Source organism: Gopherus evgoodei, chromosome 3, assembly GCF_007399415.2.
Source record: "Gopherus evgoodei ecotype Sinaloan lineage chromosome 3, rGopEvg1_v1.p, whole genome shotgun sequence".
Lineage (NCBI taxonomy): Eukaryota > Metazoa > Chordata > Testudines > Testudinidae > Gopherus > Gopherus evgoodei.
In genome coordinates, this window is record NC_044324.1 from 104,255,338 (window position 1) to 104,282,993 (window position 27,656).

Sequence of the window (27,656 nt, forward strand, 5' to 3'; positions counted from 1 at the left end):
ACATTTTAAACTGAATAAGAATTAAATAAACAAATATCAGGAATACCTGAACATGGAGGCATAAAGTCAGTTGAGCACATCCAAAGAGGATGCTTACGTCCACACAGCTGTGTAACGATCCCAGTTATTTGTCCGTGGACCCAAGCAGTATGAATTATGGGTAGCAGTTTGTTTCTTCCCTTTGATCGTATGCATATAGAGATAACAACAGCAAAATCGGAACAGAAGAGAGTACTGGACTAGAACACTGTGCCAATGCAACTCGAGAGCAGAAACCTAGCTTCTTTGCCATGTGCCATGGACTAGAAGTTGAAAGCAGCAGGTTGCTGGAAAAGAAGCATGTCAGGTCAGACCATACAAATTAGGAGAAGTGGTGGCGGGTGGAAGTGGCAGGGGGAACCACTGTGCTGTAAGTTAGGGTTCCTTGGGCTTGGAACTGAAAATGCTGTAATAAGGCAGTTTGTTCAGGACCACTCCCATTGGTGACCTTGGAGAAAAGGGCAGTTTAACAGTCACTATCTGGCAACCTTACATGTAAACAGATAGGGCTCTATCTTTTATCTGACTGCACACTATTAACCAGCATTTGTAAGCCTTGGCTCATTAGGGCTGTGAACAATACTAATTAGCTGTACTGCTCATCATACATGGAATTACTGTATTTAGAATTGATTATTTATTAGCTGTGTACTTATCTTGCACTATTCCACACAGTCAGTGATGTTTCTCAGTGGTTAATATGAAAAAACCCACACAGACAAATGTAATTAGTTGCCCATGTTGCGAATAAAGGAAGAGATTAAGTACACTCTTCTTAACCATTCAGTTATGCTCTATCAGCTGGCTAATCACTTCTCCAGTCAAGTGTATAGCTTACTTCATGGCTCCTTTCTAGATAGGTGTCTTTTGTCAGTTTTTGACATGGGATTTCTTTTTCATAGAAAAGCAGCAAAGAATCCTGTGGCACCTTATAGACTAACAGACGTTTTGGAGCATGAGCTTTCGTGGATGAATACCAACTTCATCAGATGCATGTAGTGGAAATTTCCAGGGGCAGGTATATATATACAAGCAAGCTAGAGATAACGAGGTTAGTTCAATCAGGGAGGATGAGGTCCTGTTCTAGCAGTTGAGGTGTGAAAACCAAGGGAGGAGAAACAGGTTTTGTAGTTGGCAAGCCATTCACAGACTTTGTTTAATCCTGAGCTGATGGTGACAAATTTGCAGATGAACTGAAGCTCAGAAGTTTCTCTTTGAAGTCTAGTCCTGAAGGTTTTTTGCTGCAGGATGGCCACCTTAAGATCTGCTATAGTGTGGCCAGGGAGGTTGAAGTGTTCTCCTACAGGTTTTTGAATATTGCCATTCCTAATATCTGATTTGTGTCCATTTATCCTTTTCCGTAGAGATTGTCCAGTTTGGCCGATGTACATAGCAGAGGGGCATTGCTGGCATATGATGGCGTATATTACATTGGTAGACGTTCAGGTAAATGAACCGGTGATGGTGTGGCTGATCTGGTTCGGTCCTGTGATGGTGTCGCTGGTGTAGATATGTGGGCAGAGTTGGCATCGAGGGTTGTTGCATGGATTGGTTCCTGAGCTAGAGTTACTATGGTGCGGTGTGCAGTTACTGGTGAGAATATGCTTCAGGTTGGCAGGTTCTCTGTGTGCGAGGACTGGCCTGCCACCCAAGGTCTGTGAAAGTGTGGGATCATTGTCCAGGATGGGTTGTAGATCCCTGATGATGAGTTGGAGGGGTTTTAGCTGGGGGCTGTATGTGATTGCCAGTGGAGTCCTGTTGGTTTCTTTCTTGGGTTTGTCTTGCATTAGGAGGCTTCTGGGTACACGCCTGGCTCTGTTGATCTGTTTCCTTATTTCCTCGTGCGGGTATTGTAGTTTTGATAATGCTTGGTGGAGATTTTGTAGGTGTTGGTCTCTGTCTGAGGGGTTAGACCAGATGCGGTTGTACTTCAGTGCTTGGCTGTAGACAATGGATCGTGTGGTGTGCCTATCTCGGGGGCTGTCTTTCTGCTCTGTCACCCCCACCAACATGATACACTTCGGCAATCTGGAAGCCTACTTTCACTGACTCCGACTCAAAGGATACTTTCAGGACAACACTGAACAGCGCACTGATACACAGTTACCCTCCCACAAGAAAAAGAACTCCACATGGATTCCTCCTGAGGGTCGAAATGACAGTCTGGACCTATACATTGAATGCTTCTGCCGACGTGCACTGGCAGAAATTGTGGAAAAACAACATCGCTTGTCTCATAACCTAAGTCGTGCAGAACGCAATGCCATCCACAGCCTCAGAAACCACCCTGACATTATAATCAAAGAGGCTGATAAAGGAGGTGCTGTTGTCATCATGAACAGGTCCGACTACCAAAAGGAGGCCACCAGACAACGCTCCAATACCAAATTCTGCAGGCCACTTCCCTCAGATCCCACTGAGGAATACAGTAAGGAACTGCACCATCTACTCAGGACACTCCCTACACTAACACTGGAACAAATCAACATACCCTTAGAGCCCCGACCAGGGTTTCTCTATCTACTGCCCAAGATCCACAAACCCAGAAATCCTGGATGCCCCATCATTTCGGGCATTGGCACTCTCACTGAAGGACTGTCTGGATCTGTGGACTCTACTCAAACCCTATGCCACCAGCACTCCCAGCTATCTCCGTAACACCACTGATTTCCTGAGGAAACTACAATGCATTGGTGACCTTCCAGAAAACACCATCCTAGCCACCATGGATGTAGAGGCTCTCTACACAAACGTCCCACATACAGATGGAATACAAGCTGTCAGGAACAGTATCCTGATGATGCCACAGCACAACTGGTTGCAGAGCTCTGTGCCTTTATCCTCACACACAACTATTTCAAATTTGATGACAATATATATCTCCAGATCAGTGGCACCGCTATGGGCACCCGCATGGCCCCACAATATGCCAATATTTTTATGGCCGACCTGGAACAACGCTTCCTCAGCTCTCGTCCACTCACGCCCCTTCACTACCTACACTGCATTGATGACATCTACATCATCTGGACCCATGGGAAGGAGACTCTGGAAAAATTCCACCACGATTTCAACAGCTTCCACCCCACCATCAGCCTCAGCCTGGACCAATCTACATGGGAGGTCCACTTCCTAGACACCATGGTGCAAATAAGTGATGGTCACATTAACACCACCCTATATCTAAAACCTACGGACCGCTATGCCTAGCTTCATGCCTCCAGCTTCCATCCCAGGCACACCACATGATCCATTGTCTACAGCCAAGCACTGAGGTACAACCGCATCTGCTCTAACCCCTCAGACAGAGACCAGCACCTACAAAATCTCCACCAAGCATTCTCAAAACTACAATACCCGCATGAGGAAATAAGGAAACAGATCAACAGAGCCAGGCGTGTACCCAGAAGCCTCCTACTGCAAGACAAACCCAAGAAAGAAACCAGCAGGACTCCACTGACCATCACGTATAGTCCCCAGCTAAAACCCCTCCAACGCATCATCAGGGATCTACAACCCATCCTGGACAATGATCCCACACTTTCACAGACCTTGGGTGGCAGGCCAGTCCTCGCACACAGAGAACCTGTCAACCTGAAGCATATTCTCACCAGTAACTGCACACCGCACCATAGTAACTCTAGCTCAGGAACCAATCCATGCAACAAACCTCGATGCCAACTCTGCCCACATATCTACACCAGCGACACCATCACAGGACCGAACCAGATCAGCCACACCATCACCGGTTCATTTACCTGCACGTCCACCAATGTAATATACGCCATCATATGCCAGCAATGCCCTTCTGCTATGTATGTCAGCCAAACTGGACAGTCTCTACAGAAAAGGATAAATGGACACAAATCAGATATTAGGAAAAGCAATATACAAAAACCTGTAGGAGAACACTTTAACCTTCCTGGCCACACTATAGCAGATCTTAAGGTGGCCATCCTCAGCAAAAAACCTTCAGGACCAGACTTCAAAGAGAAACTGCTGAGCTTCAGTTCATCGGCAAATTTGACACCATCAGCTCAGGATTAAACAAAGACTGTGAATGGCTTGCCAACTACAAAACCAGTTTCACCTCCCTCGGTTTTCACACCTCAGCTGCTAGAACAGGACCTCATCCTCCCTGATTGAACTAACCTCGTTATCTCTAGCTTGCTTGCATATATATACCTGTCCCTGGAAATTTCCACTACATGCATCCGACGAAGTGGGTATTTACCCACGAAAGCTCATGCTCCAAAACGTCTGTTAGTCTATAAGGTGCCACAGGATTCTTTGCTGCTTTTACAGATCCAGATTAACACGGCTACTCATCTGATACTTTTTCATAGAGTCCATGAAAAATGTGATTCCTGGGTTACAGGCTGCTCTGCTGCCATGCAATGTATCTCTAGGGGACTTGCAACTGCCACCGTGCCAGTGACTTAATCTAGATAAAAACACAAGAATCATTGATTTGGAAGAATTTCTCACCTGCTGATTTGTAGGATGGCCATCTGCCTGATGCATCCCTGGTGTAAAAGTTAGTTATATGTGGGTAGTGCCAGAATGTCAGATATATTTCTAGCTCCAGAGCTACACTCCCTAATACACCTGTTCTTAGTGGTCCTCCGATATCTGCTGCTACTTATTCTGCTGCTTTCTGCTCTTACAAGGCAGTAATGGATTGAGTATAGGGCCTGAATCCATGAGTTCTAGTCCCAGCCTTGCTGCTAACCTGCTATGCAACTTTGGTCTAGGCACTTGGGACTTAAAAATCGGAGTCTAAGTCACTTTGGAAAATGAAGCTTGGACTTCTAAGTCAGTGGGGCATTGCAAGGCTGAGTGGAAAAATACCTAAGTCTTTATGGGTACCTCAAGTTGTGGATGCCCAATTGGGGAGACATTACAAGTGCCTGATTTTTAGAAAGTACTGACCAGCTGCTTTCTGAAAATCAGGCATCTCAAGCTGGGCACTCAAAATTTGAAGTACCCAAAATCACAAGTCTCACTTAAAAAAAAAATTCCCTTAAAAATTGTTGAAACACTTTGAAGAAATGTTCAGTGGCTCTAGGGTACGTTCACTTGCACAGTGAGACAGCAGCTACCATCTCTTATCCAATGACATCGATTATGTCAGTGTTACTCCCCACATATCCAGTGTTACTCCCCACTTTCAAAAGGAAGAGGAGGTGGTAACTGCACTGCCCTAAGTTGCACCTTCTCCAGATACTCCTTTTATCTGCAGGGAATATGGTGACTTGACAGTTACCCACAGGATCAGGACGTGATCCATTTTGAGCTAATGCTGGATTACAAATATCTTTCATACTGAACCAGAGCATGTGCATAGATATCTTTTCATTTAGGAACTCCTCTGCCCACTACCTGGGGCATTTTCTAAGCAATAAGCCAGAAATATTTCATATACGTCATGGTGTGTGTATGTATGGGAGTGTGTGTGCATCATCCTTATTCACTAGTATAAGTGTTTCTGAGTTTGTTTTGGTGAATGTAACTGTAAATTGCGGGGGGAGGGGGAAACAGGAATAGTTATTCATACACTGAAGTCCTATGTGATTAGCTTAGTTCAATGTCTTAATAAAACTGGAACTTTTCAGCTTGGAAAAGAGATGGCTAAGGGGAGATATGATTGAAGTCTATAAAATCATGACTGATGTAAAGAAAGTAGATAAGGAAGTGTTGTTTACTCCTCATAACACAATAACTAGGGGTCACTAAATGAAATTAGTAGGCAGCAGGTTTAAAACAAATAGAAGGAAGTATTTCTCTAAACAACACACAGTCAACCTGTGGAACTCCTTGCCAGAGGAGGTTGTGAAGGCCAAGACCATAACAGGGTTCAAAAAGAACTAGATAAATTCATGGAGGATAGGTCCATCAATGGCTATTTGCCAGGACAAGCAGAGATGGTGTCCCTCACCTCTGTTTGCCAGAAGCTGGGAATGAGCGACTGGGGATGGATCACTTGATGATTACCTGTTCTGTTCATTCCCTCTGGGGCACCTGGCATTGGCCACTGTCGGAAAATAGGTCTAGGCTAGATGGACCTTTGGTCTGACCTAGTAGTGCCATTCTTATGTTCTTCCATATCTTTTGCATAAGGATAAATGCTTGATCCTCTGAAATGTTCTGGAAGATATTGGAAACAGTATAGAGACCATAGGTAGTATTTCCTACCTCTTCCTTGTTCCACTCCACCCTTTGTACCTCCATCCCCCACATTACACATACCTGCTTTCTCTGCAGACCTGTTCAGTAGCTCTAAGGTACGTTCACTTGGACAGTGGGACCCAGCGTGCTGCCCTTTGGTTCTATGCTGGAATGGCAAACTGGATTAACTAAAAGTGTAAAGAAACTGGTACTCATCCTGCAATATTATATATATACATATAGCTGAAACCAGGAGGCACTTGAAATTATTGCCTATTTAAACCTGTTGCATCTATGCCTAATGCAAGGGGTCTAGTCTAGACATCAGAGGGAAGTGACTATCACAGTAGCTGGGCATATGCTCACATATGGATATGATGAATTTGGTGGCAATATTCCTGAACACAGATAGTGAAATCACTAGCCTCTTCAAGTTTTCTTCCAGGCAGTGAAAGGAAGGGTTTCTGTTGCCTGCTATATCAACTTTCAAAAATAAAATGCATATTTGATCATACAATAGTATTGCAGTTTTTGGCCCTGAGAACCAAATTACTACGTGCAAATAGCCATACAAATGAATTCTTCACCCTCTTGTGTTTCTTTAGAAGAGGTGTCAGGCAAAACAGCCAAAACCAATTTAGAAAAAAATGATTGGTTCAGTACAGAAATTTGCTCCATAAACTTCAGCTCGTAGCCACTGAATGTGTGATGAGAACAAGGCTCATAAATATTGTGTGATCATTTTTAATGCATTTTAATCTTGTCAAATTTAAACAATATTGTATACATTGTGACTTGAAACTTAGGTTTACATTTGATTTTAAGATTGGAACAATGAAATAGGAACATTTCTAATGTATTTCAGCAATACTGGCAGAGATGGGAATTTGGTGCACTACCATTAAGATTAAAGATAAATGAAATTGAATGGAGGCAGACAGGGAAAGCATGTTGCAGTGGTGGATTCTGGGCAGATCATAAATACGTAAAGTATACCTAGGGGACAAAAATACCCTTTTTATTAGAATGCTGTTCATAGAATCATAGGAATGCAGGGCTGGAGGGGACATCAAGAGGTCATCCCAGTGCTGTGAAGCCCGTTGTAATCATTCTGTCAGGAAATTGTGTGCCTAAAAGTATTGCTACTCTGGAATGGAATGTTGGACCATCACTGAGTGGACATCATTTTGGAAAAGAGTTCTTTAAGGTTAAGTAAGCAAATGAATGCATTTCAGCATAAAAAAATTGAGTTGATGCACACCGTATGTCTTCTCTTAAGAATCTACTTTACTCATGATGTCTGTCTGTTTTATGTTCTATAGGACAGTTTTCCAGCTCGGTTTGGAGGAATTCATTTTGTCAATCAACCATGGTATATCCATGCCCTCTACACAGTTATACGCCCCTTTTTAAAGGAGAAGACGCGGAAGAGGGTATTCTGCTTGTTTTTTATATTGTTAAACAATTATAGTCTGCAAATGTATCATAGTATATTGTAAATAGACATGCTCAAAATCCCCAATTGGTATTTATGTAATGTATTTCTATATAACTTTTAAAGATTTCTGTTATGAAGGGCATCTCTCCTGCCTCTAAAGTATACATGGCTTTCTCCCGTAATACTCCAATTCAGCAAAGCTTTTAAAACATGTTTTATTTTAAGTATGTGAGTCCCACTAGATTGAGTGATAGGCAGGTACGTGTTTTAAATAGTGCTCTTCATAAGAAATAAGTACATAATTTAAAAAACTACTTCAGGGTTTTTTTTCTTAACTATATAGTGCCATATTCTTCCCTGGTGCAACTGCATTGACTTCATTGGAGTTACTCCCCAAATGCACATACTGTATAAAATGTTCAGTATAAATGCCTATGGAACGGGATTTGTGTATGTGCATACCACAGTAACTTCTGAGATGTAGTTTTAATTTGCATCATGTACATCATTTGTAATTAAATCAGAGTTAGATTGTCTGGTTTCACCCACATAGCTGTCCTGGTCTGTGAGGAGCTTGCTTCTGATGTTGAGCTGCAAGGGAGTTGAGGGCAGTGTTTGAAGGCCAGAAGGGTTGGGGGACAAATAGGGGTGTGCAATCAGTGGGGTTCTTTTTTCCTGTGTGGAAGTAGGCTCTCTTGGGGTATCATTAACCAATTACGACCATATCCTGAAAAATCTTTCCCAACCTTCCTCTTCTGGACTTTCAAAAAAAACCAAAAAACAAAAACAAACAAAAACAAAAAAACCCCAACCAGTTGGGCTCATCAGAAGCAAACTCCTTTCTTGACTTCTCTTTATTTTTTTACCCACTATAACCCAACTGATACTTTTCTGCAGTACTCCTTCCTAGGCAGTCTTTCCCATCTCGTATTTGTGTAACTGATTATTCCTTCCTGAGTGTAGTATTTTGCACTTGTCCTTGAATTTCATCCTGTTTAATTCAGACCTTTTCTCCAGTTTGTCAAGATCACTTTGAATTCTAATCCTATCCTCCAAAGCCGTTGCAACCTTCCCAGCTTGGTATCATCCACAGACTTTTTAAGTATACTCTCTCTGCCATTATCCAAGTCACTTATGAAGATATTGAATAGAACCGGATCCAGGACTTGCAGGGATCTCTCTGTGAGACCCCACTCAACATGCCTTTCCAGTTTGACTGTGAACCATTGATAACTGCTCTCTGAGTACACTTTTCCAACCTTTGCCACCTCACTATTTTGCACTCCCCTTATAGTAGCTTCATCTAGGCTATATTTCCCTAGTTTGTTTGAGAAGTTCATATGAGACAATATCCGAAGCCTCACTAAAGTTGAGATATCATGTCTACTGCTCTGCCCGCCCCCATCCACAAGTCTTATTACTCTGTCAGAGAAGAAAACTAGGTTGGTTTGACATGATTTGTTTTTGACAAATCCATATAGACCGTTACTTAGCACCTTATTATTTTTTAGGTGCTTACAAATTGATTGTTTTGATTATTTGGTCCATTATCTTGCCTGGTGCTGAAGTTAAGTTGACTGGTCTATAATTCCCTATATTGTTCTTTTATTCCCTTTTTTCAGTCTTCTGGGGATCACTTCCATCCTCCACAAGTTCTCAAAGATAATCACTAATAGCTCTGAGATCTCTTCAGCCAGTGCCTTAACCATTCTACGATGTATTTACTCAGGCTCTGCTGACTTCAAGACACCTAATTTGTCTAAGTAATTCTTAATATACGTTTAGCCTCAGATCCTATCCCATTTATACTGATGTTCACTGTTAATCATCAGATAACTGTTAATATTGTTGGTGAAAACTGAAACAAAAAAGGCATTCAGCACTTCAGCCATTGGTGAATTTCCGTTATTGTCTTTCCCTCCTCACTAAGTAATGGGCCTGCCCTGTCCTTGGTCTTCCTCTTACTTCTAATGTATTTGTAAAATGTTTTCCTGTTACTCTTTTTGTCTCTAGGTTGTTTAATCTCATTTTGTGCCTTGAGCTTTCTAATTTTCTCCCTACATGTTTGTGTTGGCTTTTTTTTTTATATTCACCTTTCATAATTTGATCTAGTTTCTAGTTTTTGTATGACTTTTTGAGTTGCAGGTCATCTAAGATCTCCTGGTTAAAGCAGTGTGGTCTCTTCCCATATTTCCTATCTTTCCTGTGCTTTAGGGTAGTTTGTTCTTGTGTCTTTCATATTGTATCTTTATAAAACAGAAAACTCTCTTGAAAAATTGTTTTCCTTAGACTTGCTTCCCATGGGACTTTACCTACTAATTCTCTGAGTTTGCTAAAGACTGCCTTCTTGAAGTTCATTCCCTTTTATTCCTCTGTTTTCCCTCCTACAATTCCTTAGGAACATGAACACCTCATTTCATGATCACTTTTACCCAAGCTGCCTTCCACCCTCAAATTCTCAACCAGTTTCTCAACCTGCCTATTTGTCAGAATCAAATGTAGAACAGCCCTCTCCCTTAGTCTCTTTTTCCACCTTCTGCAATAAAAGTTGTTTCCAGTATGTTCCGAGAACTTGTGAATAATTTTGTGCCCTGCAGCATTATTTTTCCAACAAATGTCTGGATAGTCGAAGTCCCCAATCACTACCAAGTCCTGTGCTTTGGATGTGTGGGGCTTTTTGTTTGTTCGTTTTTTAAAACTTTCATCTACATCTTTCTGGTTAAGCGGTCTATGGCAATGGTTCTCAGCCCGCGGTCTATGGCCCCTAGCAGGCTTCAGAGGTTGGCCAAAATAAACTGGGCTTCAGTGGGGGCACTTGGGCTCGGGCTTCAGCCCCAGGCGACAGGGCTTGGGAAGGGCGCACCACCTCCACCCCTTGACTCACCTCAGCAAGCCACCCAGCCAGTTGGGGGTCCACAACCAAAAATTGCAGAGTCAGTGCAGAAGAGAGCTCTTCCCTTGTCATCAGAAGAGGTTGCCTCACAGCCATTGACTCCACAAGGAGGCAGCAGCTCTTCAAGGAGACCCACCACTGCTGTGTCCTGCTACATCAGCACTTGTAATTGTGACCCCCATGCATCGTCTTTGGTTGGGGGCCTGCAGGTTTGCCTATTTAGTTTTAGGGGGGTACGGGTAAAGAAGGGTTGAGAACCACTGTCCTAAACCACTTTTGTTTCTGATAGAACTGAGAGAATGTTTAAAGGCTAATTGGTAAAACTCAATATTCATTTCTTATGGAATTAAAAAACGTAAAGAAAAAATGTGTATTGGATTGTGTCTTCTCATTTTTTGTATGCTTGTCTTCTTATGCACTTGATCTTGCGAACGCTTTAGGTGGAACTGTTCATATGCTTAAAGTGATTCACTTGTGTATTTATAGGCTCATAGACACAAAATGATAGCTCAAGGCAGGGATTCTGTCTGCCTCTGTTGGTACATCACCTACCCAATGGGGCCCCAATATAAATATTTATTACTAGTTATAATCATGTTATTACTTTGTGCTGTGTTGATTTGTGTTACTTTTTTGGTTTTATCCTGATATGTTCAGATATTTCTGCATGGTAATAATCTCAACAGTCTGCATCAGCTAATTCATCCTGAGATCCTACCTTCTGAGTTTGGAGGGATGCTGCCACCCTATGACATGGGCACATGGGCAAGAACTCTGCTAGACCACGAGTATGATGATGACAGCGAATACAGTGTGGACTCCTACAGCACTCCTGCAAAAGAACTAGAAAAGGATCTCTCTCCCAAATCCATGAAGAGGTACGTTAAATCGGCTTCTGAGGCATCCTGGTACTATTGATGTGTTAACGCTTCCCTAATTCCTTATAATAGTTGTTCTTGATGCCACAGATAATTTCCCCAAACAATTTATAACCTGGGAACTATTTTAAGGAAGTCTGCTACACTGATTTTCATAACAACAATCATAATCAGTGTAATTTCTACAATAGGAGTACATGGCACTTTAAGGACAAGAAACAAAGGTCCCTCACCAAGTTGCTTATAATAGGTTAGACTACATATGGACCAAGTAATGAGGAGAAAGAGAGAGAACAGGAACTGGCAAATCTCTTGGTATGCTGGGATTTCTTTATATGTATAATGTAATTTGTTATCTTACAGTTATTTAGCACGAGGACAGGATTGGCTAGTTATTGGTGGAAGGCTGACTGAAACAAGTAAAAGCAGCAAAAAGTCCTGTGGCACCTTATAGACTAACAGACGTATTGGAGCATGAGCTTTCGTGGGTGAATACCCACTTCATCAGATTCACCCACGAAAGCTCATGCTCCAATACGTCTGTTAGTTATAAGGTGCCACAGGGCTCTTTGCTGCTTTTACAGGTCCATACTAACACGGCTACCCCTCTGATACTTGAAACAAGTAAGTTTTTTAGGAAATAACTGAAGGAGACCAAGATGGCTTGGTACATTAGCAGAATAATGCTGTTTCAGGCTTGGGAGATAGTATGAAAAAAAGGTGCAAGACTGCAAATGGAATGATAGGAAGGCAGAGTTGTCAGAGTTCAGGGCATAGGTGGGTAGGAATAGCAAGAAACGAGAGCAGAAATATAGGCAAGGAAGAACAATGTAGAGCCTTGAAGGTGAGGATGAGGCAAAATCTGCTCTCAGCAACACTGGTTCAAATTCAGACTTGAAGATCTAGTTCAAAGAGATTGAGTTCGGTGTAGAAAGAGAGAGGAAGCCAGAGAAGGAATTCTAGCAGGGGGAAGTGTTTTCAGAGTTGTGGGCAAGGAAGATAATTTTGACTATAGAACATTGTGTGCTTTGGAAATGGGAGGGATGAGAGCAGTAGAAATAGAGAAAAGGATAACATGTTAGTTATTATTTATATATTGGGAGACGTGATAATCTTCACTCACTTTGCAAGTTTTATGGGAGTAGAGAAGAATGACCATGAACCTGAATGATGGAGACTGTGACGGAGTTATCAAAAGAGATGGAAAAAAATAGAACTGTAGAGGGTTTGGGAGGGTGAAGATGAGAAAATCAGTTTTAAACATGTTTAACTTGCACCTGATTTTTGAGGAGTTATGAGACACAGAGGGTGAAAGCAAAGGTGGAGGTGTAGCTCTGCAGGACTCATCGTTGTAATGATGATAACTGACGCCATGACAGAAAATATCTCACCTAAGGGGGTGAGCATAAGAGGAGAAAGTCAGAGGGCCAAGGGCAGACCCTGGAGGCAAATCTCTAATCTAGACTAGAGAAGCACAACAATGAATTGACTGACTTCCTCATTCCGTTTTTCTAATGCAGAATACTCATCTATTTTCTGTATTCTTTCCACCTGGTTAAGTGTTGTAGACACACTTGAGAACAGGAGAGTATTCAACAACAAAAACGTTTTCATTTCTGTGTGCATGTAACTTAACTGAATGTTTTGCATCTGAAATGCATGCCTTCAGATTTCTGCATAGTGCATCTGCGGTGTACACTGGAATTCTTTTTCCCAACCATTGAATACAGAAAGCCCTACCTGCAACTTCTGCAGAAGAGAGAAGCAGTTAGGATGCTGGACAGAAAGCCCCAGGGCTTTGGTGTGTTAAATATGAAGTGTTAATATGACATTGAGGTTAAGATTGAATTTTACTTACCTCTGTCATTTTCTGAATTAAGGCTGATGCTCTCTCCTTGACTGACTTGTTTTGCCTAGGTATTCCACTGGTATGGTAGCCAATAGCACACATGACTGATTTGGTTTGCCTTGATATTACACTGCATTCAGCATGGTATGCAGCAGCACACACTGTTTTCTGACATCTGTAGTAACAAGAGAGCAAACAAAGAGTGGAGTGACAGCCGTGTGTGAATTTCCAGGCTTTTGTATGTATCTCAAAGCCGACTATTTTCTTGTTTAACTCTTTTTGCTATTTCAGTAACTATTGCCCTCACAAACTAAAATCCTGCCAAGAATGTCATTACTCCGTCATTCAGCTTGCTCCCATACACCTTCTTTAAGTCAATAATGTATACTTCAGAAATGCCTCAGAGCTCATTCAAGTTCGCTGGGATTCGGTGAACCAAATTTGAGAAGAAGGATGATCTGTTGTTCTAGTCTACTAAACTTCCTGTGTCAAATTCTCATTTGTACTAAGGCTCCTTTGCAATTCAACTTTGTGCTTCAATTCACCATCATTAAAATTAGGGTTAACAATACCACCCTATTTCACAAGGGGGAAAGAAGATTTTTAAAAAATATTTAAAATACTTCCATCTAAGGAAGAATGATTATAGAAGTGCAAAAGTGCTGTTATTTTTACCTTGCTGTGTCACTGAAGTACCACAGCATGGAGAGAGAGAGAGGGGTGCTTGAAAGAAGCAATAAACATTGAGAGATGAGTACAGCAAAAACAGCCACAGATTTTTAAAGCTAACATAACTGATCTGGATATTAAGAGGAGATGTTACATTTTACTGGAATGTGTCTTTCCCTTTGAAGGCTTATCCAGGTTTTTTGGGGGTTTGGGTGGGAGGTTCTCTCCATGCCCATACATGGGTTGACTGAAGTCATTACATATATGCCCTTAGTATCGTTATCCTCTCTCTCACCTGGATCGCCTGGATCGATCAGTCTTCAGCTATCATTAAGATTGTGCCGATCACAACACATCCGCCATTCTTCTCGCATTCGTGCCTTTCTTTTCCACGTTCATCCAAAATGTTTAACAATGTCATCTTCACATCTTCTTGGAGGCTGACCAGGTGGTCTTTTCTGTTCTCATGGGTACCACTGCAAAATCCTACCTCAATGCCTCATCGTGGTGCAGTGGTGACCCTGGCTATCTGACAGCTATGGTAGCGAGGCATATGCCCTGGTAGGGCTAACCATGCTACAAAGGTGTCGGACTATTCAATCCAAGGAGGGGGATTGCTCTCTTAGAGGAAAGAGCGGTTTTCCTTCTCCTTAGAGGTTGAAGGCTAGCTAAGCTTGAGGAGGTACATATGCCTGCCCACCTAACCCATAGGATGGCTTAAAGTTAACGGTTAAAACAACGCAAGTAAATGGGTCTTAGTTCCCAGCGTGTCATCTTCTCTCTCATTTATAATTATTTGGTGACAGTTGTGGTGCCTTTCCCTGCCGTCTCATGGCCCAGCAAATTTCAATGGCCAGCCTGAAAGGGATGCTGGTGATGGATCCTTGTCCCCACCCACTTCATTCCCACCTTGCCCACTTGCTTACAGTGAGAAATATGGTGTGTACAGCTGGTTGCGGGGAGCAGGATGGAGGGAATGTACACCCTTGCAAGGCCACTAGAATCAGAGCACCTTTTAACCCTTAAACAGCATAGCAAGAAATTAGTGAAGGGTGACTTGTCATCTCTGTATATTCTCTTCCAGATTGTAAGCATGTCAGCTCTGTGTCATATTTGTTTACTAACTTCATGAGCAAAAGTGTGAGTTCACTGAAATTCAGTATGGTTCCTTAAAAATGACAATCGCAATCACCAGTTGAGAAAAGTGAAATATAACAGGAGAAATTAGCCTTTCACTTGAGCACATCAACTTATTAACACTACTGAAGGGTTCTCATCCTGAACCCACAAGTGCCAAGTCCCAGCATGTACTTGGGAACAAGTGCATTATTTTATTATTGGTTCAAAAAGGAATATTAATGTAAGAATAGAAAGATAAACAAAGGGGTCTCCAGAAGATACCGTAATCAAACATTTTTATATTTTCCCATTACTTTTGAGCTATTTTGCCTACACCACTTTTTCCCTTCTTGTTCCTACCTTGCATGCATATACACACAGACACATATATGGTTATATGTATGTGCCATCAGAATATTTCCTTCTTCCATCCCACAATGTGAAATGTCTCTCTGAAAAGTACAGGAAGTTGTGACCAAGGGCAGGCAATATTTCAGTGCCATGCCATTGATAAGTTTAAGGGATGAAGGTAGAAATAGGAGCTTTATACCATTGGAAAAGGAAAATTTCCATTTTTTCATTGGGAAGAATTATTATTTATGTGTATTGCAGTGATAGCTAAAGATTTGAGCAGGATCAGAACCCCATTGTGATGGGAGCTATACAAAACTGACAGAATTCTTGCCCTGAAAAGCTCACATTATTATTATTTATTTTTATTTATTGGCTGTACTTGCTGAGCAGGATGGATCAAATTCTCTCCTGGTGTAAATTCATAACTCTGTTGACTTCCTTGGAGCAGTGCCTGTTTACACTAGTACAGCATTTGGCCCAATATGTTTATTTTTTACCATGCAAGAAGTGCAAGATTCATAGTGTTCTTAGCTTTTCGTTAGGTTCTTGAGTTCTGTAAATGGTATAATATGGAACTAGACTGCTGACACTTCACAACCTTTACTGGCTTTTGAAATGAAGTATTTTGGTTTTGGAATGAACATGTAAGGCCAGAAGCCAGTCCTCTTCTGGAAGTGACGCTGTCCAGTCTCAAAAGCCGAGCAGGGTGAAGCCTTGTCAGTACATGGATGGAAGGTTTCCGTGGAAAACCCAGGGAGCTGCAGAAGGTAGTGTTAGAAAGTGCCATCTACCAAGCTGCCCACTTAATCAAGGCTGCAGCAGGGTATTATAACACCAGCTTTGCACTTTTATATTGCCTTCCATCTAAGGATCTCAAAGAGCTTTACAATTATCAGTGACTTTAGCCTTACAAGCCTTCCCTGGTTAGCCCTGTAAAGCTGATAATGGAAGCTGAGGGATGTGTTATCTGCTCTGGGAGTCCTACTGGCCATGACAGGATTCAATGGGACTGGCTTAGTGGAATGCACTGTTAGCTGCACTTTTCCCTTCTGAACAGTAGTAGAAACTTGTGCCTCTGCCTAAAATGTGCTACCACCTGCAGTGTTCCATTAGCCAACTGGGCTGCAGGAAGCACCCCTTTACCAGCATATTGACACCCTTTGATGGAGTAGGTCAGTATATGAGCTGGCAGAGTAGACAGCTTGCACCATGTTGTGTGCTAGGGAGAGATCCTGCCTTGCTGCTCTGTTCTCCTACATCAGCAAACCAGCACTGACCCTTCCCTGCATTTGTTTCATGGGGGTATTTCTGATCACCTGCTGTGATAAGATAGTTATGCTGCCTGTACCATTATTACTGAGCCCTTTTAAAAAAACGAGCTTTACTTTTGTTTGTCTTGATCAAGAAAAGTCAAAGCATGTTTTCCTTTTGCAGATCTCAGTCAGTCGTGGATCCTGGGGTGCAAAAACGCCTGGATAAAAACGAGGAGGAAAACATGCAGCCTCTGCTTTCACTGGACTAACAGTTTCTGAGCATCGAATGTGAAGTGGGGTGAAAGGTACTGCTTTTCAGCAGCAAGCAAACCATTGGAAAGGCATGTACCAGCTGAAATTCTATTTATTCATGTTAATGTAGCATAATGTAATCAGGCAGCAAGTTATGCTAGTCGGCCTGAAACATGGGTGCCCTGGGTTGAAAAAAAAATCAATTTATTCTGTAAGTGCCAACTTGTTTGTAAATATAATGTAATCTTCCACTTTGAATTTGTAAGTTATGGTAGACAAGTAATATGGAAAAGTGATTATTAAAATTTGTCTGTGAAAAGCACTGTAAAAAGAGAACACACACACACACACACACACACACACACACACACACAAACATTGTTAATTAAGTTTTGTCCTGTCTGTAGGAAGCAGCTATCATATTGACTACTTTTTGTCCCCTGTCGTGCTCATGCAGCATTCAAAGATAGAGCGAATATAAGAACTTGGCGATAAGGAAAACCACAGTGGTTACAAAACTATTTACAGGAATTAATTTTACCAATAACCTTGTGGTCATGCATTATAGGGGATAAGTCATGTATTATAGGGGAAAAGAGTAACAGATGAGCAGGGCACAAATGCCTGTATGGATTTGTGAGCTTTTTTTCTGTTTAGTTTCAAGAGAAGTTTAGAGGTTTGAAAGCAGCTTGGCTTATTCGCCTAATTTGAGCCTTTCAGTGTGTGCCATATTAATCCTTTTGTTGCATATTGTGTTCACTTCAAGAATTTTTGCAGAACATTCTCCTCTTTGGAGTGAAAAAAATATTCATCCCAATGCAGTGTAATAACTAGTATTTTGAACTGCAGCTGTAGGCTCAGGGTTAATTATGAAATCCTGTGCACTCAGTGACTGAATACATATATATTTTTACCAATCTCTAACAAACATATAAAGTGGCATTGTTAGACAAGTATATTTAACCAAGGGTTTATAAAAATAAATCATACCTATTCAATGTACTTAGAGATATTATAGATTGTATATTGAGACAATGTGACATTAACATAGTAGAACTTTATGTACAGTATCCAACATCAAGCACGGGCTAATATGAATGAGGCATAGTCAAGCCACTCAGCATAGACATTAAAGACATTTTTGTTTCTGTTGTGGTGTAATTGTATATATTAAACATGTGCCATATTACAGAAATACTCTTACCTCATAAGAGCAACTAGTTTCACTATGAACAGAATGGAGTCAACTGAAATTTGGGGGCTATATGTTCATGTCTATTGTGCTGATATTTATATGCATCAAGATAAGAATGTGCCCCTGAAATTGACCAGACATCTTTATCGGAATTAAAACTGCACTCAGACAAGGATGGGAAGACCCAGGAAAGCCAAGACAATTCTGCTGAATTGTAGAATTACTGTAGGAACATATCAGAATCAGTTAAGGTATTCTTACTTGATCCCTAACAGCTGGGAAGAACCTTGAGATCCCCTAGAAACATCAATATTTAGGTGTCTGTGATTCAAGTAAGATCTTCCCTACAGCAGTGATGATGTTTCTTATTTAAAATGCAAAGATATTATTCACAGGTCACTAATCAATTCCAGTGGTGGCTTTAGAGCAAAGAATTATATAGAACTTCAAGTAAGAAATCCCACAGGAGAACTGTATCTTTCAGCATTAAGCTAGAAAGATACATGAATGTTGGTATTGTCAGAAGTTCATCCTGTCCTTTCCACAATGGTATCCTCTCTTTTTATCCAGAAACCACCTTAAGTCACCTGACTAGTACAAGCAAAACAGAGATACAACTTTAGTACGTACTTATTGATTGATTAGTAAGATTGCTAAGAGGTGTATGTCTGCACTTAATGCCTCAACATATGATTATATTCCAGGAATCTCTTTGAACAAATTATTGTATTTCTATGCACAAACTATACCTGAAAATATAGTTATGGAATGAACAAAATACAGGACCTGAATTTAAAAAACGTTGAACCCTGATAGTTCCAACAGACGTTTGAAATCCACCATCTCCCAGATTTTAAAGAAACTTCCTTTTGAATGGTAGAAACAACTGTATCTATTACTATTGTTACCCTTTTAACAGACTATAGAACCAAGTTATGAATTTTGTGCAATTACCCTATCACAACCAGAGTAACACCAGGCTATATATCCAGCTTACACACCGAGGGCTCATAAAGATGTCATATTTGGATGTGTGCTGTACTTACCTGACATTCATATGGATACCAAGATCATATGTTCACATAAATTCTGATCTTGAAATCCTCACTCAGGCAAAATTCTCACAATAGATGTTTTTCCTGCACATGGGTTTCAAGGTTTTGCAAAGAGTTAATGTTCCTTGTCTAGGCCTAACTAAAGATAGGGATGGTCCAAATCTTGGTTGAAGCTTTGTGGAGACAAGGCCAGATCCTGGTGTAAATCAGCATAAATCTATTTTAATTAGTTTGATTTTAAACTACACCAGCTGAAGTGCAGGCCCACTAGATTCTATTAAATCTAGGAATGAGATCAGTTGCCTCTTAAATCTTTATGAAGCTTCATGGAAGAAAAATATGTAACTTTATGAAATTTCTGTATACCAGCTGGCTAATTTGTTTTTTGTTTTTAATTCTTTACAGGATGCACTTAACTGCAATTTATGTAATGTAGTCTGATGTCTAATATAGTCCTTACTTTATAGATTCTTTCCAAAAAGTGAAACTAGGATATAGTAGTATGTTTACATACTGGAGAACTCATCCTTTTACCAAGAACAAAGCTAACTTTTCCAGGAAAGAGTCTCATTACTGAAGAATTGAGCTTCAGTGCATTTTGTTTGGTGTTTATGTCTAGCGGAAGCAGTTTCACGTTGCAGCAGCAATTCCTCACACTGGATAACAATCTGAGAGTGAATAAGCAAAAAACAATTGTTGCACAAAGCTTTTCACTTAACTTGTCAGCATCTACAGAGAAGGAGTTTCTCGCTTCTGCTTCTTGTAGAAAATATTCTCTACCAAAAGGAAAGCCATTTCTGTCTAAAAAATAGGGTTAATTTTCAGTCCATTTTGCAGTCCAAATTTCAGTTATCTTCATTATTATGGAAGATGGATGATTCAATTTTCTACTGTACCATTGAGTTGTATAACTTCAGACATAGGTTGGAATCTTGTGTTCCTGTTTTCGTTTGTTTGGGCAGTATTAGCCCTTTAGTATTCAACTTCTGTGTTATTTTACTTAAATGTAAAGGAAAAAAAGAAATATTTCATGGAAAAGGAATAGATAGCAGTCTTAAATACAGCTGACCTGGTGTTTAAGTGAAGAAGACATATGGTTTAAAAATGATAGTTACAGGTCGTAAGCAGGCTCTAATTATTCCCTTTAAACTATGTCTCTGTGTGTAAAACTGATGTTTGTAAAATATTGAGAATTAATGGAACCTTTTGTGCTCAAAAGGCCTAAGCCAGTACCCAAGGAAATCAATGGTGATCTTTTTGTTCACTGAGCATTGGATCAGGTCACAGTAACCTCTTATAAATACCAAAATTTACGTGGCCTCTCAGACCAAAACTGATTACATGTAACCTGGTTTTTATCTAGTTACATCCTAGAAGGAGTATAAGTTCCTTGTACGATATAAAAAAGAACAGTTTTAGACTCTGGTGAGTATATTATGCTGCTTCACAAAAATAAACCATTGTTTTAGTTTAATCAAGTCTACACGCTGAGGGAAATATAAACTTTTGTAGTGTACATCTAAAAGCATTGCTCTACCTCAGTGATTTACATGGAGAAATGTCCTCTGTGCTGTTTAATTGCAGGCTCAACAAAGTCTAAGTATAGCACTAGATAAAATTATACTTTTCTTTTTTTGTTAGTCTTCTTACTTAGGCCTATACTATAATGGTGACTGAAAAGATTTCCCAACCTTCTGAGAACCATCATTCAAAATGGTTGGGAACACTTAACAAAAAGGAATACCATCTGACTCCATGTTATCTTCTGTTTTGTTGGTTTTGACATCACCTCAGGATTTCAGGAAAAGTTAGGGGAAGCAGGAGAAGAAATGCCTTGAATCAGACATCAGAGATGGATGGGATTTTCCTTTTAAAAACAGAGAAACCCTTCAGTTGCTTTTTGGGGATGATTTGTTGGGATATCACCAGTGTCTTCATTTCAGGGCTTCTAGTATGATATCATAGGAATGTAATGTAATCCCATGATGATATGAAAATATTCACATCATCCTGCTTATCATATTGTGCTGGCAGCTGAGAATAGTGGGTTTCATCCATAGATCTCAAAGAGCATTACAAAGGCAAGTAGATAGTTATACCCCTTTTTTCAGATAGGGAGGTAGTGGTAAAGAGAGTTAGACATGTGAGGTTCCTAAGAGAAGGCATACACATGGTTCTGATATATGGTAGGAATGACATTTTTGGGGTATTTGGCTCGCTTACATTAATATCTCAGTAATTTAAACTGCCTCTATTTTCTTTTGGTTGAGAAAATTATCAGATGATTAAAATCACAAATTTCCTTAGAAATTCCCTAAACATTCTAGCTTGAATGACTTGCAGAAATGACCTGCATTCCAAAATTTCTTTCTGAATTAGGGGCATAAATATATATATATTATATAAAAAATATATTTGCTGCTGCGGAAATGAAGAAAATGTTTCCCACCAACTGTTATGGCCCTGACCCTTGATTACCTTGAGAACCTGTAACAGGACAGTACCTGGGATTTAAATTTAGCATACATATTAACCTTGAGATGTCTTTCAGCCAGGTTTTCATGTCTTAATTCTCCGAGGACATGTCCATATCATTTTCTGAGATCCTGACCCATTTTTCCACATAGGGGTTTAAAACCACAAAATGATATTGGCCCCTGTTGGGTGATTATCACACAGCCCAGCAAACAGTTTTGTCATTTTTATCTTTTCCATGGTATGGCAGCTGTTGATATATGGTTGAAACACAGCTCACAAACTCTCACTACTTTTTCTTTCATTCCTCAGTGCAACTTGTTCCCTGTGAATAAATTGGTTAAATTTATACCAAATGATGTTTGGGAAGATAATAGAATAAAGTTTCTACACCAACATTCAAAGTCATTTTATATTCTGGTGGATGTCCACTCTTTTGAATGAGTTACCATTTAAGTTGTTAATGATAACTTTGAAAGGGATGGAACAATTACAAACAAACAAGGGAATTCTGAAAAGTGAGCTCATGGAGCAATGAGGGGGGGATTTAACTTTAGTTTTTAATAATACAGTACAACAAACTGGTTTAAAATTAGGCCAAAGTATTTTGCTTATGAGAGTCCATCTACCAAGACAACTACTTGCTTGACCCAATGACTGTGAGGGCCTATAACTGCTGTATTGCTTTGGTGCCAAAATGGCTTAAAAAAAAGCACATGAATCAGAAAGATTCAGTACCATTCATTCACAAAAAGACTTCTCCAAAAAGTTGTGACAAACTATGTGCTGTTAACACAGAAGTAGATGATAGTGAAGGGACACATTTGAACAGAAAACAAGTGACAGGTGAATTAGCATTTCCACACCAAAATAGGCATCCTGTTACATGAACAATGCTTGGTATTGACCAAATGCAAGGATTTCAAATTGGGTCCCTTGGTTCATTAAAAAAAAAAAAGAGAAACAGCAGGAGAAAAGATAATACAAAAAGATAAAATAAATGTATTCAAATTAAAATAGCAGTAGTCCCAAACTTACAGCAAGATGGATGTCAAAATACTGTAAAGTAACTTTTTGTCTGAAGGATTATCGCTTCCAGTAAATGGAATATAGCTTTTCTTGTGCCCTTTGCCTATGTTTCTGAATGAGCAGAGTTCCGCTTTTGCTCTGTGTGGTACTGATGGAGTTTTCTGAAGCTTCACAAGATAGCTTTAATTACAGTACAAAATATGAAACTGCGTTGCAATGACTGATGGCCCATGGATGCTATGTGATGGTTATAGGGTCCACAACTGCAAAGGGTGTTATATTCCTTCTCTCAAGGGACAAATTCCCACTTTGTAGAGGCCCTAGGAACCTGGAACCCAATTCAACATCCATTCCTTTCTCGAGCATTTAGGCTTGGTGACTCTTCCCATCTCAGTCGTTTTATAGAGTAAATGAGCTCTTCAGTAGGACTTTAGGGGTCAGTGTGTCTCATGAAGTAAACAGGTCCCTAACTGACTAAACATCAGAGACCTGGGGGGAATAAGTATTGAGCCCTCCTTTGTTGGCAGCTCCATTTCAGAGGTCATGAGGTGGAGAGGAGGCAAGGAGACAAAGTGCCATTAAAGAAAAAGAAAAGCCAGGTGGCCTGCAAAAAGAACAGCAAATGAGGAGATGGAAGGGCTGCCCCAACAACCCTAGTATAAGGTGAGAGGGGCCTTCCTTTCACACTGTGGTGTACAGCAGTGGTCAAGAGGGAGGGGAAATGTTTTCTCCTCACTCCAACACAATATCTTATTTTTAACCTTGACCCATATGCCAGTCTGAGTCTTTTCTTATCTCATCTCATCTCTTCTCTTTATTTCTTCTGGAATATTTCCCAGCAGCCTATGCAGTCATTTGTAGCAGGGCAAACAACCAAGCCTGAGATTTACTTGTAGTAGAACAGGAGAGCTGGAGATTTCTTTTGCACGAGTTCTTCCAGGCAGGAGAAGAAGGGATGTGTTTTGCAAGTCCTTGCCACAGCGCTTATTTTGTACAGGTTGGTCCTTCTGCAGTACCAGATGATAATCCAGCCTGTTCTGAAATCAATACCTGGGCCTTCCCTGTTTAAAAGGCTGCAAATATATATTGTGTGGGAATTATCCTTAAACGCTTAGAAATATTCTCAAGCTCTTAGGAAGCTATAGTTGATCTAGCTCCAGTATTAAGCAGTTTTGCAAGTGATGTTAACTGGATTTGGAAGGATTCGATTTTTATCAGTAAACGTCAGTAAACGTTGATTTTACTATGTGCACAAAGATGAAAATTTTTTCAATTGATGATAATTGAAATCTACAAATAGGCAAAATAAAAAAAATGTTGCTTGAGAACTTATTTAGGAACCAAATCCAGTGATTTTTAGATGCTTGATTTAGGCTTGTTACAAATGGATTAGTGAATGAATAGTAAAAAAAAGTACTATTGTATATTTTGATATTTGATGTTGACAATTTGTGTTTTAATGGGCTATAAAGCTTTAAATTGTTGAATCTCAACATTTACTGTCATTAACTAATTGTCTTACCCCCTATGTCCCACAATTATGAAAATTTTATTTGATAAAATCTTTAAAAATAAACATAAATATTATCCATCAAAATTATTTTTAAAAAATGAGGTCTGCCAGCTTAATGATTATGATAGACATTAGTCACTTAAAGGGACACTAACAACTTTGAACATCACATTTCTGTCTGTAAAAGTATTATCTGTTACTGTTGCAATTAACAAAACTACTGTAACTGAAAACAGGGCTTTCCCTCTTCTCGTCAGCTTCAGAATTAATTTGCTTTGTACCTTTGACAACTCTTCTTATATAATCACCTTTATTGTTTTCCCCTATATGTGGTTTTTCACGAGATTTCTTTGGGTCTGTCACACAGCAACAGGGGGAAAATATATATTTTAAATAGGAAAGTATTTGCAAAACCACAAACATTGGCAAGGGGATTCAGAGACAGGTGTAGTACCTGAAGCTGCTTCTTTTTTGCAGCTGACTAGATTTCAAGTTGATAGTGCTTTTAAATTGGTTCTCCTCCAGTTTTTTCATTCTGTAGACCATATTGCAAAAGAGATTCTGCTATCCTTTCCCAGGACTGCAACTTTTCTTCTTCCTGCCCCCTCCTTTCCCTATACCATCATGGGTTCTCAAAATATTTCATTGGGTGACTTACTGAGGAACAGGGCTCCATAGTCCACTGGTGATGTGCAGACAATAGTTTGAGAACAACTATTTTAAATGTTTCCCTTATATAAATCTATGGTAACAGGGTGAACTGGTAAGTTATAACAGCAGCTAATCTCATCCACAGAGGAATACAGGTAAGGTTCTGGCTAAGGGTCACTAAGGCTTTCGTGTTCTGTATGGCTCAAATAGCAGTAACCACTAAATACATTTATCTCATGCAACAATCTACTTGGAGCTGTATAGAAAATATGCATCAGGATCATCTCAAATATACAAATTACAGGACTAATTTACCAGTAATGCTCGTATGCTCAGGAGAACTTTGTTTTTTATTTCATAGTCTGGAACTGTTAGGACTCAGGAGGGTCTGAGACTTGTAAGGCCAAGACAAACTATTGATCATGTTCTCTGTCTATATATTTTCAGTAAAAATTCTTTTCACAAGTAGTCCTCCGGTTTGAATTTCATTCCTGGGCAGTAATGACATAAGGGTTTGTTTTGTTTTGTTTTTTGATCTGTTGTGTTCTGCCCTATAATCTGCAGATTTAATGACTCTGTGAAACATTGTCACTGTTTATATTGTATATTTAAATATCATCAGTCCTTTGTGATCAAGTGGGCTACTTTGAAAAGCAAATTCCTTTAAATCATTGTTGGTTATTGAGGCAGAATGACATTCTGTTAAATAAAATATGACCAAATGAAAATTAAAATACATATATTTGTTTGTACACAGGTGTGTTTGTCAGCCAGCTTGTGCTAAAATGTGTGTAGAGGAAATTGCTTGAATGGGTTGTAACTGACATGTTAAGAACAAGGAGAAATAATTGAGTGGAAAAAATCAACATTTGTGTTAACTCTGGTGATATTGGATGACACTTTAACAATTCAATAGAAAATGTTAGAGAGATTGCACATTTTCACAATACTGTTATATGCTGACACTTATTGGAAAAGCGTGCAATCTGGTCATCAATATATGCATAGATGAAGAACACCAGGAAATGTATCCCAGGAAAAAGTCAGTTCTTGTCAGTAGAACTAGCTCCTGCATCTCTCAACCTGCTCTTTCCTACTTCACTGCTGTATACCATTTCGTATCTTCTTCTCACATTTATTGGTGTTACGTCTGGGTAGGAGAGCTAGGAAGGGCAGAGTCTGATGTTACACCACTTTAAAGCTAGAATAACTCCACTGAAGCCAGCTTCTCCAAGACAAAGATACTGTTCCTATGAAAAGTTTCAGAGTGGTAGCCATGTTAGTCTGTATTGGCAAAAACAATGACGAGTCCTTGTGGCACCTTAGAGACTACACATTTATTTGGGAATAAGCTTTTGTGGGCTACCACCCACTTCATCAGATGCATGGAGTGGAAAATACAGGAGCAGGTATAAATATATGATAGGATGGGAGTTGCCTTACCAAGTGTGAGGTCAGTCTAACAAGACAATTCAATTAACAGCAGGATACCAAGGGAGGAAAAATAACTTTTGAAGTGGTAATGAGAGTGGCCTATTTCAGACAGTTGACAAGAAGGTGTGAGTAACAGTAGGGGGAAATTGAGTTTAGGTTTTATAATGACCCAACCACTCCCAGTCTTTATTCAGGCTTAATCTGATGGTATTCAGTTTGCAAATTAATTCCAGTTCTGCAGTTTCACATTGGAGTCTGTTTTGGAAGGTTTTTTGTTGAAGAATTGCCACTTTTAGGTCTGTTATTGAGTGACCAAAGAGATTGAAGTGTTCTTCTACTGTTTTTTGAATGTTATGATTCCTGATGTTAGATTTGTGTCCATTTATTCTTTTGCGTAGAGACCATCTAGTTTAGCCAATGTACATGGCAGAGTGGCATTGCTGGCATATATCACATTGGTAGATGTGCAGGTGAATGAGCCCCGATGGAGTGGCTGATGTAGCTAGGTCCTATGATGATGTCCCTTGAATAGATATGGGGCACCGAGGTTTGTTGCAGGGTTTGGTTCTTGGGTTGGTGTTTTTGTTGTGTGGTGTATAGTTGCTGGTGAGTATTTGCTTCAGGTTGGGGGGCTGTCTGTAAGTGAGAACTGTCCTGTCTTCTAAGGTCTCTGAGAGTGAGAAATCGGCCTTCAGAATAGGTTGTAGATACTTGATATGCTGGAGAGGTTTTAGTTGGGATGGGGGAATGTAAATGATGGCTAGTGGTGTTTTGTTGCTTTCTTTGTTGGGCCTGTCTTGTAGTATTTGACTTCTGGGTACCCTTCTGACTCTGTCAATCTGTTTTTCATTTCACTGGGTGGGTATTGTAGTTTTAGGAATGCTTGATAGAGATCCTGTAGGTGTTTGTCTCTGTCTGAGGGATTGGAGCAAATGCAGTTGTATCTTAGAGCTTGGCTGTAGACAATGGATTATATGATGTGGTCTGGATGAAAGCTGGAGGCATGTAGGTAAGTATAGCAGTCAGTAGGTTTCCAGTATAGGGTAGTGTTTATGTGACCATTGCTTATTAGCACTGTAATGTCTAGGAAGTTGATCCCTTGTGTGTACTGGTCCAGGCTGAGGTTGATGGTGGGGTGGAAATCATTGAAATCTTGGTGGAATTCCTCAAGGGCCTCCTTCCCATGGGTCCAGATGATGATGATTTCATCAATGTAGTGCAAGTAGAGTAGGGGCGTAAGGGGACAAAAGCTGAGGAAGCGTTGTTCTAAGTCAGCCATAAAAATGTTGGCATACTGTGGGGCAATGGGGTACCCATAGCAGTCCCGCTGGCTTGAAGGTATAAATTGTCCCCAAATCTGAAATAGTTGTGGGTAAGGACAAAGTCACAAAG

General features: G+C 40.2%; 1 protein-coding gene across 1 annotated transcript in view; it reads left to right on the plus strand.

The window, feature by feature from the left end:
- The window catches only part of CLVS2 (clavesin 2), a 70,098-nt gene extending 44,459 nt beyond the window's left edge, over nucleotides 1–25,639 (plus strand). Inside the window, exons 3-5 of the mRNA XM_030556220.1 lie at nucleotides 7,530–7,640; nucleotides 11,196–11,416; nucleotides 16,842–25,639. Of these exons, the coding sequence (XP_030412080.1) occupies nucleotides 7,530–7,640; nucleotides 11,196–11,416; nucleotides 16,842–16,929 (420 nt within the window). The 3' untranslated portion in view covers nucleotides 16,930–25,639. The remainder of the gene's footprint in view (nucleotides 1–7,529; nucleotides 7,641–11,195; nucleotides 11,417–16,841) is intronic.
- The last annotated feature ends 2,017 nt before the right edge of the window (nucleotides 25,640–27,656 follow it).